The sequence below is a fragment of the Pollicipes pollicipes genome, unplaced genomic scaffold (assembly GCF_011947565.3).
Source record: "Pollicipes pollicipes isolate AB1234 unplaced genomic scaffold, Ppol_2.1 Scaffold_3447;HRSCAF=4054_pilon_pilon_pilon, whole genome shotgun sequence".
Lineage (NCBI taxonomy): Eukaryota > Metazoa > Arthropoda > Thecostraca > Pollicipedomorpha > Pollicipedidae > Pollicipes > Pollicipes pollicipes.
The window spans coordinates 16344930-16357294 of NW_023596297.1; the positions used below are offsets into that span (position 1 = coordinate 16344930).

General features: G+C 52.5%; 1 protein-coding gene across 1 annotated transcript in view; it reads right to left on the reverse strand.

Annotated features, from left to right (window-relative positions):
• Positions 1–1835: 1835 nt before the first annotated feature.
• Positions 1836–12365, reverse strand: part of LOC119092203 (protein croquemort) — a 39771-nt gene continuing 29241 nt past the window's right edge. Inside the window, exons 7-11 of the mRNA XM_037215180.1 lie at positions 12091–12233; positions 9692–9840; positions 8929–9002; positions 7217–7426; positions 1836–1974 (exon numbers count right to left, since the gene is read on the reverse strand). Coding sequence (XP_037071075.1) covers positions 1836–1974; positions 7217–7426; positions 8929–9002; positions 9692–9840; positions 12091–12233 — 715 coding nt within the window. The remainder of the gene's footprint in view (positions 1975–7216; positions 7427–8928; positions 9003–9691; positions 9841–12090; positions 12234–12365) is intronic.

Below are 12365 nucleotides of genomic sequence, written 5' to 3' on the forward strand. Positions count from 1 at the left end.
ACAATTGAGGCTCGCAAATGAACACGCATTCAACCACTCACTGCAGTTCAAACACAACCCATGAGTGCTTCAGTGCTTTAGCAAGGTGTCCTCCACTTGCGCATCCTAGTCTTCCATTTGTGTGTTGGCTGGGGAAAGCGTATCTTATGCCGAAATCCTTGCAAAAAATTATGCATGCAAGTTACAACGAGCCCCTTTGTGAGCAGCGCAGTGTTGACTTTATGTTACAAAAAGTGGAAAGCTGCAGAAATGGCTGGTGATACAGAAGTCCAACAAGCTCCAACAGAACCAAGATTACCAGCAATTACTCGTATGGTAGACTTTCAGAAATGCACTTTGTAATAACTTAACCACATAAACGGCAACAAATCCCTATCAAAACAGCGTTTAGGCCATAAGACTATACATCATAATCGTTGTTCAAATGAAATGAATCTGAAACTTATGTTGCAACGATATTTGTGACAGCCCTGACGGCACCAATCGTGTGAAGTGCCCTTTTGCGGGATAACAATCGGTTGGGACGTCATCAAAATATCAATTGCGTGCTACGAGGCTCGCGTATCGAAGTAGACACGTGATACTCCTAAATGAGCTTGTATTTAACCGCTCACTGCAGCCCACACGGAATCCATCAGCTTAAGCGCTGATCCGGATTGTACCGCACTGCTGTCTCCCAGCTCTTTATGCGTGTGCTGACTGGCTGCAGTGCATGCTGTGGAGAGACCTGTGCATAAAAATAAGGCATGCAACCAGCCCCTGTTTGAAAAGCGCAAAACTGGCTTTAGAATTCAAAAGTGTGAATTTGCTTGGATTGCTGGCGGTACGAGAGCCAGAACGAGCTTCTAAATTCCGAAGATGGACGCTCGTTACTAACGTATCAGGCAATACGCTTTGGCAATTGGAGAGTTTGACTTTTCCGGTTGACAGCGCATGACTTTCAGCACACCTGAACCCGAAGGGTTCGCTACGACGTCTTTAACATTACGAAAAAGCTCCCTGTTTCTGAACCCCTTCTGCGAATTCAGAAGTGAATCTCATCCTGCGATTGGTCAGGGGAAGTGGTGTCGTAACGGGTTGAAACTCTGTGAAACGCCGGTTGCTATGGTGATTAATAACCCTGCGGCATCAGGGAAAACTTACACAACGCTGTTCTTGCTTCGGCTGGTAGTGCGCGAAATAGTGACGTTAAAAGAGATATCTGGTTGATTTAAAACTAAAATCGCGATAACCTTAGAGTTGACACTGGCAAGAATTATTGAAACTCAGCTGTCGCTCTTCGCGCCGTTCGCTTCCCATTCGACGTGCTCATTTTGTTTTGAGGCTTATGCAGCGCAGTCATGTGATACCATTTTGTGACTGTGCAAATCAGAATTATAAAATTGAAGCTTGGGATCTGACACCGGTGTAGGTGAAAGCGTCTGGGATCTGCAACATCTGCTTATAAGTGCAGACCCAGATATGAGTTTAACAATGGGACGACGTTTCCCGGATGCTATCTTAGGGAGTACTAGCGAAGTTATTAATGTATCAGTGACCTATGCCCGGTATCGAGCATCATTTTGGTTGAGTGTTAACTGTTATAAGATGAAGAATATTGAAAACGACTGAGTACCATTTAAGCTATCTTGGTAGTATGGTACATTTTCAAATATACTGAATGCCATAATTCGGCAGAGATGTTCACCAAGCGCGAGCAATGGTGCACGTGATACCGGGTGGGATGCTGCTGGCTCCGGACCTACCTGGCTCTGTACCTGCAGATGGGCAAAGTCCCACTAGTCAACGGGATGCAATCCCAGAACGGCCACGCCTGTCCGCGGCTACGGGCCGAGCTACGGGTGCCCGTGCGCCACGGAAGGTCGTCCACCCGGCTTCATGTTCCTGGCGCTGGTGATGACGGACGACATGGCCGTCCGGCTCATCCCACGCGGCGAGAACTCCTGGCCCTGGTACGCGGCTCCACTCCGGGCCCTGGTACGCGGCTCCAATCCTGTCGCCGCCCAACGCTCACGGCCTGCAGAAGCTGCCCTTCGATCTCGAAGTGGTATCGTCTTGGTATCGGCGCCAGCAAGAGCTACCACTGACTGAGATGCCGACCGGCCTGCCCATCAACGCTTTGGCTGTGTTGCTGTCTACTCGCTGATCACATTGCTGTTAATGCGAACGAACCGCAACATTTTGCTGTTATTACGGTGATTTGTATTGTCGCGTAAGCCTGGCGGTTAAAAAATGATGAACTCATTACATGAGAGTTATCCGCCCAGAACAGCAGCATTTATGTGTAAGTGGTGGTTGCCAATTTAAAATGACAGGTTGTATGTGCATACGCGCTTACAATTCTGTTTTCCACTTCAGGATACCAGAATATGGCGCGACACAGACCACAGGCAACCCTTGAACACTTCACCACAGTGCAGAATCCGGGTTCATTGCCATGGCAGCCGGGTTTAAGTATGCGACGACATGATTTCCTGACCAATTAAAGCACGAGTGTGATTTCCAAATTTGCGGCTAATCCCAAAGCTATAGTCGCGTTACCTACGGAGACCAGTGCGCTCTACCTCACTGTTTCTGTAGTCCTGCCTAAGCCTATATGTATTCAGGTGCGCAGAACGCATCTGTGTGGCAGTATGGCTGCCTGTTCTTGTGTCAGCCGTATTGCTTCTGTCCCGTGTTGTCGCGAACCTCGGCTGCTCCGTGCGCTTCACCAGAAAAACGTGACTGCACAGCCAAGTACAAGCCAGCGGCAGGCCGGCTAACGAGCGGGGCTTTCCCCGACGAAATCCGAAAATTTGCGGCGGGTGACGTTTAAGGCTATTGTCATTTTTACCTTTACCTCTCACCCGGTTTAGACAAGAGTGTGTTGATTTCGAGATCGGTTTCGAAAACACGACGTTGATCGCTTCACGATCGACGGCTGACGTCCATACGGATCGGATATTATTGGGCGACATAGGTGGTTTGTAGACGGCACATGGGCCTACATCATGCAGTTGTTTTTATGACGTTATGTGCATGGTCTGTCGTGATCGGATATAAATCCTGTAAAATGCCCAGAAACTGCCGACTTCGTGGTTTTTGAACGAGCGCACGTGAGCCGCCAACACGCAATAGCGCGCCCTTTTGTCAGTGCGGCAGTCCGTTCTTTGCCTAGTCGAAATATACTGATTTTTATTCAAACCGTGTCGGATCCATAGCCTCCGCCAGCTCTGCGTCACATGGAATTAGGCTTATTTTTGGCAGCATAGTCATCTACGAACCAAACGAGCGGAAACGAGCAGAGGTAAGGGAAATGCATTGCATTGGAATGATATTGGTGTGCTAGTGTTAATGCAGGTATGTGTGCAAACGTATTTATTGAATTTGCCTGCTTTTCGTGGGTCACAGCAAATAAGTTAACTATCGGGAGCACACTTACATAGCGTGACAATGAACTGCCGGAGGATCTCAGTTCGACGTCTTTGAGATGTGATACTTGAGGATGTCATCGACGCTGTCCACCGCTATTGTGTACCTGTGTGGCCAAGTTACGTTCATGTTCGAAAGATGAGAGTGAAAGGCACCCTTCGATCTGTCCTGGAACACACGGTAACGGCCATCCCACTTTTGAATTTTCCACAATTTATACTTCCGCAGTTATGATCCAATTACCACCAAGAATACCTAAATATTTTCTTATGCTTTTTGAAATAAGTTATCCAATGAAAATGCAGGTTGGTTATTACCTTGGTTTAACCTTTATTCCTGACCCCAGGTCAATGGAACAAACCGTTCTTCTAAATTAAACTAGCTAATTGTCTAAGAAACTAACTCAGAGATGCATGAATTCGTCTAATGCTCCGTTGTCGCATCAGGTTGAACAACTCCCCAGGAACTGGCCTCGTTGAGTGCGATAGCTTCATCTTGACCTGTCATAGGTCAGCGACGTTACAAGGTACAGGGGGCTGCAATTGAAATGATCACAACTAGGGTCAAACACGTTTTGGCACTTAGTGCGCCTTGAACTGCGACCTGTGCAGTCACTCAACCACTGACATTTCCGAACGTCTGCTTTATCGATATAAAACTGATCCTGACACTCCACGGCGGGACAGGTTATCCAAATCCTGTAATCGTCTCTGCAAATACGACCCTCCCAACCGGCGGGTAAGTCACGTGATTACTGAGTGTGCACACGGTACTGAAAAGCTTGAGGATGTGAACACGCATTTGAACGGTGTGGAACGGTGGACCCCCAGTGCTTAGCAGCCCCTCCAAAAAATTCGTTTCCGGCTAATATCCTTTAAGATTCCTAGAGATGCTGTTTTGTACGGGAACGCATCTTACTGTGCACAGTCATTGATAACTAGGCGCACTACGTGTGCGCATACATGTAGTTTGTTCATTTCCTGCGGATTATGGTGGGCCCGTCATTTTAAGGCTAAGTTTTTTTTTGGAAACACAGCAAAGCGAACTAGTTTATTGCTAAATGCCATCAAAATCAAACACGAGCTTGACTCCTAGCCTATTTACAGCTAGCCGGCTGGTCGATATGATCAGATGATGGCTGGTGGCTGATGCAGAGCTTTTGCTTTGACTTTTACGAAGGTGTACAGTTATCATACTGTTCACAGCTGAGCGTAATGCTCAAGTAGAGTAAGTATTACAAACTAAATAAACGCTGCTACCTTGACGAAAAGCGCGTAGTACCCACTGGCAGGCCTTCCCGCCCTTTTGATACCCGGCTGCCATAGACAGGCTATCACAGAAGCTTAAGAAGGCCGTGCTATTGTTTTTGTTGTAAATCTTCAGCATAAGCCGATACGAACATTATTAAACAAAATCAAAATCAACCACCCACACAGCGTACAAAGCTTGGCAGTCACGCGCGTCCTCTTAGGGCCAGGCCGGTGGAGCGACAAATTCCGCCGCGCACATACTCGTACATCACCAAAACTTCGACTGGAAGCGTCAGCGAACGAACAGTAGTTTTGACCACGCTTCCACGCTGTTCATGCCTCTGTCCTGGAAGCAAGCCATTACACAAGGTATGAAATCCTTGTCAAGGGTTTTAAAAAAAACAATAGCATGTGGTGGGTTAATGTCAACTAAACCTGAATCCATTGCCTTCATAGCGTACACAGGTGCCGTAACCCAGAATCTTGCGGCCAGGCCGATGAGCCACCAAACCCCGGAGGCACAAAAAAGCAGCAACACGTTAGCCAAGGTGTATAGCTGTAACCATCATATGCCTGCTTTCCAAGTCGAGGTCAGTTAATTTTCAGCTTCCAATTGCTGCTCTCCAAGTGCCTGTTGAGATTTGGGCCTTCTTCTGCATCCTGGACGCTTCAAAAGAACGTTCTGACCGCCGATGCCAGCAATATTTTAGCTTCCGCTCATGAACGCTGCTGCGACCTTTTGCACTTCGTACTCTGCAGATGTTCTGAAATGCAAACCCAAAAACGCTATCTGCGCTGATTGCCCGTGATAGCGTACTTCCCCAATCAATCTCATGACCACCATCTTTGCAAGTTACTCCTCACTCTACGTACGCACGTGCGTCGATTCTTTTGAATTTGCCAATGTAACTAAAAACGTGGCATTGCCTGCAAACGTCACGCGTTGTCATCAAAATGTCTCCTTGCATGATCATTGCGGTGACCTGCAAATGGCTGCAACAATGAATGCTGTTGTTGCCGTGGCTCAACTCTTCCACCCGCAAGGGATGAACGAACGGAATATGAATGAAATACCGATGCTTGTCAGCGATCGCAGCACGTGCGCTCTCCCGTGTTTGACTTGAGTTACTCGGCGGGGGCGAGTCGGTAGCCCATCGGTGGCATATAAACATCGCCAAAAACTAAACCATAGCCCTTTATCAACTTAGTGATTGAACGGAAGAGTGCACAAAATAACAGATGGGCGGTCAATGCGAACAACGAATCTGCGCATGCGGTGATGTAAATTTTGGAAAAATCCTGGCGATGGTTTCGATGACAGCGTATTGCATTTGGCACCCTTTTTCCAAACCCCGGCTGTCGGGTCGCACTACTGGCGCAGTGGTGGGTCGCACAGCTTCGTTGTCAGCCGCCCAAATTGCGGGCGGTACTACCGCTGGTCGACACTTTGAAGTTGGATTCACGCCTCCTCCGGCTCCGGCCGCCGAGCTGAGACAAAAGCGTGAACAACTGTCAAAATGGGAAAACCTGTGTTGCCCACAGCTGTGCACGTGACGCGTGACGCGCGTAGCCTACCACGCCACAGGCAAAACAAAGATAGCGACGGACAGAGGCGCACCTTGCGAAAACAGCCGTTTATGAAGGATCCCACTCGTACATTTCTTATATCTTGAAAATATGTTGGTAGAATGCATCGTGCTAGCATTGTTTTCATCCGCATGATTCGAATAAATACCACAATATTCCTGAGAATTCTACCTCTACAAAGTGGGTGGGCAAACTCCCCTTTCTAGTTCACCTATATCGTCCAGCCGCCCAACTTAGTTCTTTGTGTGTTTGTGACTAGACAAACTCGCAAAAGACAGAATCCCAACTTGCCTATGAGAGCACGGTCTTCTCCTCTTGTACACTATTTGAAGGACCCCCCCCCCCCCCCACAGTTTTATCGGGTGTCGCGAACGCCTACTAAAAATGAAGGAAACACACAGCATGCAACAAATCTTTATCTCCTGGAATACAATACAGACACTCTGTCCATCTGTCCATCTTCAGTTAACTGGTCCAATTATCATGTCCATTATACAGCGCAGCGAAGCCACATAGAAGACACTCCAATCTAATGATATGTATGCGCGCAGTGAGCCAGAGTTGAGACCGGCGCCGGTGTCGGTCACCGACTACGTCATCATGATGTGACCCCAGCGGGCCTCTGACTAGATCCCTCATGACAGCGCGCCGTCCTCTTCATGTGAGCTCATCCCGATCAAGTCCCATTAGCCCGACCGCGGCGCCGGCTGGGGCCGACAACGACCCGCCGCCCGCCGGAGGCCAGCGCAGGCTGCCGGGCGCCGGGCGCCGCTGCGGCCGCCATAGATCCCATACACTCCGCCGGAGAGCTGCACCACGGCCGCCGAGCAGCGCTGGCCGATCACGGCCGGTCGCCCAGCAGCCGGACGCGCGCTGCCAGACGCAGCAGCGCTGGTCGGCAGCGTCAACGCGCGCTCGCCAGGCTGCTGCCCGTGCTGCTGGCGGTCAGCGGCTCTTCGCCAGGCCGCGGCTGTCGCGAGCGCAGCGCCACCAGCAGCAGCGCGGCGCACACCAGCAGCGCAGCGCCCAGCCCCAGCAGCGCGAAGCTGCTGGCTGACATGATCGTCGGCACCGTCTCCACGATGGTGACGAACTGGGCGGCGATGTCGGGCGTCGTGTCCACGGCGTTGTCGAACCAGAGCATTGGCAGGTACACGGTCGGCACGTCGTAAAGGATCCTGCGGCGCGGAATACGCGATGTCAAACCACCGGTTACGGGAGGCGTCAGTGAACAGAGGCGCGCTCACCACAGAGCCGTTTCAATAAAGCATTAGAAAGTATAACACTAACACGCTGAAAGTACCTGTCTTGCGTGCAGATTGAAACGGTTCTAAGTTGAATCGGTTTTCCTCAGCACCGTGAACGTGGCTAGCGCACCTTATTAAATGAGTTGTGGCCTGGACCCGTGGCGTGGAAGTACAAAGTGAGTGGACATGCGGGAGTGTTGGTGGACATGTGTATGGTGAGGATCTTCGGTTTTAGCACCCAGCGAAGTTAGGATTTTACTGTAAGTCTTCAGCCGAGATGTGTGTAAAGTGGAACGTGGTATCGGTGTTCACATTCAGCGTCAAGTTGCGATTTCACCGAAAGTTTTCAGGTATTGATTCTCTTCCTTCTCTCAACAGTTCTTACAGACATTCACAAACCTGAGGTCATGACGTTTTGCTATCAGGGTCACCGTTGTCAAAACAAAATCATGCCATTTAATCCTTGACAAAAAAGAAAAGAACACAGGAAAGAAGTGGGTTGATAGAGCCTTATTGGGAGTCATCAGTTTGGTCGATATGTCACTTGACCACAATTTCGGCCTATAAGGATGATTTCGAGAGTTATAGAGATCTGAGAGTTATAGAGATCTTGACGGACCTCAGTCCGGATAACAACGTTTTCGTGCCTGAAGCGCTTGCATGGGGCCCATCATTTTGAACGATATGTGGTTGCCCATCTTTTGATCTTGTCCTGAACTTCAAACAGTGACTGAAAAAATACCCCACCACTGTGAATGACTCGGCGAGATTGGCCTGCGGAGGAGGTTTAGATGACATGGGAACTGGACGCCGAATACCAAAACAAACACGACCCTTACTTCGCGAATATTTAGCCGAGTTCTCTATACCTTGTCACAAATCCGCATGAAAGTAAGTAGCTGTTACTTTACACCAAGGTTAGCCAGCTTTTTAACCTGCCTTGAACTGAGAGCATAAAAGCGCAGCCGTTCAAGGTTAAAAGGTGCAGTCTGCGTGCAGCGCGAAGTTCAGCACCGGGCCAATATCAGCAAGGCAACACACACTTCTCAACGGCCGCCGTCCTTGAGCGACGCTTTGAAAGAGAGCAGCCCGGTGGTGAGTGGCGCACGACCGATCGGTGAATAGGACCCGGTCGGCAGCTGCGGGGGTACAGAGCTGAGGGGGTAAAAAACTGAGCGGGTCGGGTCGAGAGCTGACAGGGTGGAAAGCTGAAGGACTCGAAAGCTGAGGGAGTCGAGAGATGGCGAGGGGGGGGGGGTGAGAACTGAGGGGGTCGAGCATTTAGGGGGTCGAAAGCCGAGGGACAGGAAGGGATGGGAGCTGACGGAGGCAGAAGCTGAGGGGGTCGAGAGCTGGTGGAGGGGGAGAGGGGTGGGGGTGCTTTGAGAGCTGACGGAGGCGAAAGCTGAAGACGTCGACAGAGCAGTACTCACGTCACGTCACTGTTGGGCTTGAGCAGCATGTTGATCTGGAACCGGGCGCGCACCGAGAGCGGCACCCCCGTCAGCTGTCGACAAAGCCGGCCCGCCGTCAAACACCGGCAGTGCGACACCGGACACCACGCTGGACACAGCCTCAAAGACGATCGCGGCGCACGCAGGCACGCCCTTGCTCAGCGCCCCAAACGACATGGCTGGCCGACCACCTCCCAGGCCTAGGCACCGCCCAGCACAGAGTTTTTCCGACGTCCTGGAGGAGTGGTCCATCCTCCTGTTGTCGTCCGCGCAAGCCGCGGCACCGCCGCCCGGTCGCCGTCGTCACGTCCCCCCGGGACGCACAGCGCGTCCTGGGCCAACTCACCAGAGCTGGCGGCACCACCAGCCGCGCACTCACCGGGTCCTGTGACATCACCAGCCACGCACTCACCAGCTCCAGTGACATCACCAGCCGCGCACTGACCGGCTCCAGTGACGACACCAGCCGTGCACTCACCGGCTCCAGTGACGTCACCAGCCGTGCACTCACCGGCTCCAGTGACGTCACCAGCCGCGCACTCACCGGGTCCAGTGACGTCACCAGCCGCGCACTCACCGGCTCCAGTGACGCCACCATCCACGCACTCACCGGCTTCAGCGACGTCACCAGCCGCGCATTCACTGGCTCCAGTGGCATCACCAGCCGCGCACTCACCGGCTCCAGTGACGTCACCAGCCGCGCACTCACCGGGTCCAGTGACATCACCAGCCGTGCACTCACCGGCTCCAGGTCGATGTGAAAGTTGTGGAGCGACTCGTTGGGCCGCTGGCCCACCGTCTGGCCGATGACGGCCGGGTCGGCGTACAGCATGTGCGGGAAGGAGACGAAGGCCGGCACGCCGAACCGACACAGCGTCTCGTTCAGCAGCCCTGCGGCCGTCAGCGGCGCGGTCACACGGACACGATCGGACGGACACGGACACCGGACGCGGACATCACCGGGCACGGTCACCATCCGACAAGGACGCCGTCAGACGAAAAACACGAGATATGGACGTCACCGCGCAACATCAACGCCGGACATAGGCATCTGGGGCGTTCTCCCTCGGGCGCAGATCACTGTACGCACGGTCATCACTGGGCATCGGTCACGGCCCACAAGACACCGTTTATGGCACACAGGACACCGGCCATGGAGCACAGGACACCGACCACGCCCCACAGGACACCAGCCACGGCCCGCAAGACAGCGGTCTAGTCCACAGGACACCGGCCACGGCCCACAGGACACCGGCCACGGCCCACAGGACACCGGCCACGGCCTACAGGAGACCGGTCATGGCCAACAGGACACCGGTCATGGCCCACAGGGCACCGGTCACGGCCCACAGGACACCGGCCACGGCCCACAGGAGACCGGTCATGGCCAACAGGACACCAGCCACGGCCCACAGGGCACCGGTCATGGCCCACAGGGCACCGGTCATGGCCCACAGGGCACCGGTCATGGCCCACAGGGCACCGGTCATGGCCCACAGGACACCGGTCACGGCCCACAGGACACCGGTCACGGCCCACAGGACACAGTCGTGATGAAGCGTAAACATGCGGCCAAGAGCCAAGAGCTTGACCAAGACCTCGCACGTTTCCCCACCTTATCATGGGCAAATATCCATCGATGGACATGGTTGATGATACTGATCGCTGCCCGCATCACCTACTTCGTATGCAGCGCTGCGGTTTGCCATCACTTGAACCAAGAACCCCCTACTCGCAGTCGCCTGCTTCGTAAGTTACTGTCTCAGCCCTACATCCATCACGTAAGGGCTTTGCCTATTTATCATCCTTTGCATGCCAACAAGTCACCACATATGTCGGGGGCATGTCGGCGTGTTGTGTGCCAGCATTTGCACACGGTCAGGGCCTTGATGACGACACAGTCAGAAGACGGTCCCCGCCCAATCAGGTCGCGCCGCAGACGTGCCGGCATGTCACCGCGAGACGTGCCGGCACGTCACAGCGGGACGTGCGCGACACGGCGGAGCGGCACGGTTGGGACACGGCTGGTCCGAAGGGAGAGCGGGCCGGCACCGTCACACCGACGTCGTTCGTATGAACTGGATGGATTTGCGGCACGTCACCAAGTCGATGACACGTAACATACCAGGAGCACGGGTCGGAGGAAATTACGCGACAAGCGGTTGTTTTAACATCGGCGCCGTTTGTAGTAGCCCACACAGGAGGGGATGGCGCGCGCCGAGGCATACATCAAACGGGCGAGAGGATGTATGTTTGACAGGTACAGGGAGCTTTGACTAGCGTTTTAGCTGAGACACTTTTCTCGGAGACACGCGTCAGCAGTAGTCCTGGCGCAAACAACCCAGTGTCTGACCGTGAACGCCGACAGGCAAAATGTCAGCGGCTACATCGAAGGTGCAGTAATGGGAATGTCCGACTTCTGCAAATGACAGCGACAGGGCACCGACCAATCGCTGGCTTCTTTTGCAATCGGCGTCGCCTGCATCACTATGAAAGGACGGTCGAAGTCGTGGTGTGCGTTAGAAAGCCGACAAACATGTCTGACGTCGCTGAGGACCTTTAAGTCCTCCGAGACGATCCTTTCAACAGACACGTAAAAGTATTCGCAACAAAACCATCATGTCGAAACGCACTCTAAGAGGCGAAACGTAGTCAGGCACATTAAAGGGACCGCACCTAAATAAAAAAATAGTTTCTCAACTACGTTATCAGTAATTTACGACATACCCTGTGCTAATTCTCATCACTCTATACTCTCCGTCTCATCATATTCCCTCATACTCATCATTCTCTCCGTCTCATGCTCATACTCTCGTCATACTCTCATCACTCCATACTGTCCGGAGGTTTATATGTACGCTGCACAAATATCGCACATTTTAGGCTTAAAGCGGGTTCCCTGTGAGGCGAGAATGCAGAAGTACCTTTTATTACGTAGAACGTTGGCAAAGGGGTTGTGGGTGAAGACTAAAGAGACCGGGAGCCTTCACCTGGCTTAAAAACAAACCGAATTCGACCACTTTTTTGGCGGTCCCAATCCCTTTCCGACGAGATAGGAAATTGCATCGGATTGAGACAACTACCAGCGACGATCAATGAAGTGCAAACGACTAAGCAATAGGCCCTTGCACGGGCACACACCTGCAGGGGGGCATTCTCCGTTGCAGAAACACCAGTTGTCGGGGTTCGTATCGGGCCTGGCGAACATCATCTCATCAGCCTGGTACCTGTTACCGCCTAACTCGTATTTGGATGTCGGCTCTTTGTAGGGAACGCGGAGTGACCTGCAACATATCATAGAGCAGCAATGTTAGAGAAGAGGCTGCAGCGGCGTCTGCGCCCGACTCAGAGCAGCCAAGCCGGCTGCATCGTTGCTATCTAGCCCCTACCACACGCCATACAGGTGCAACTGTGCT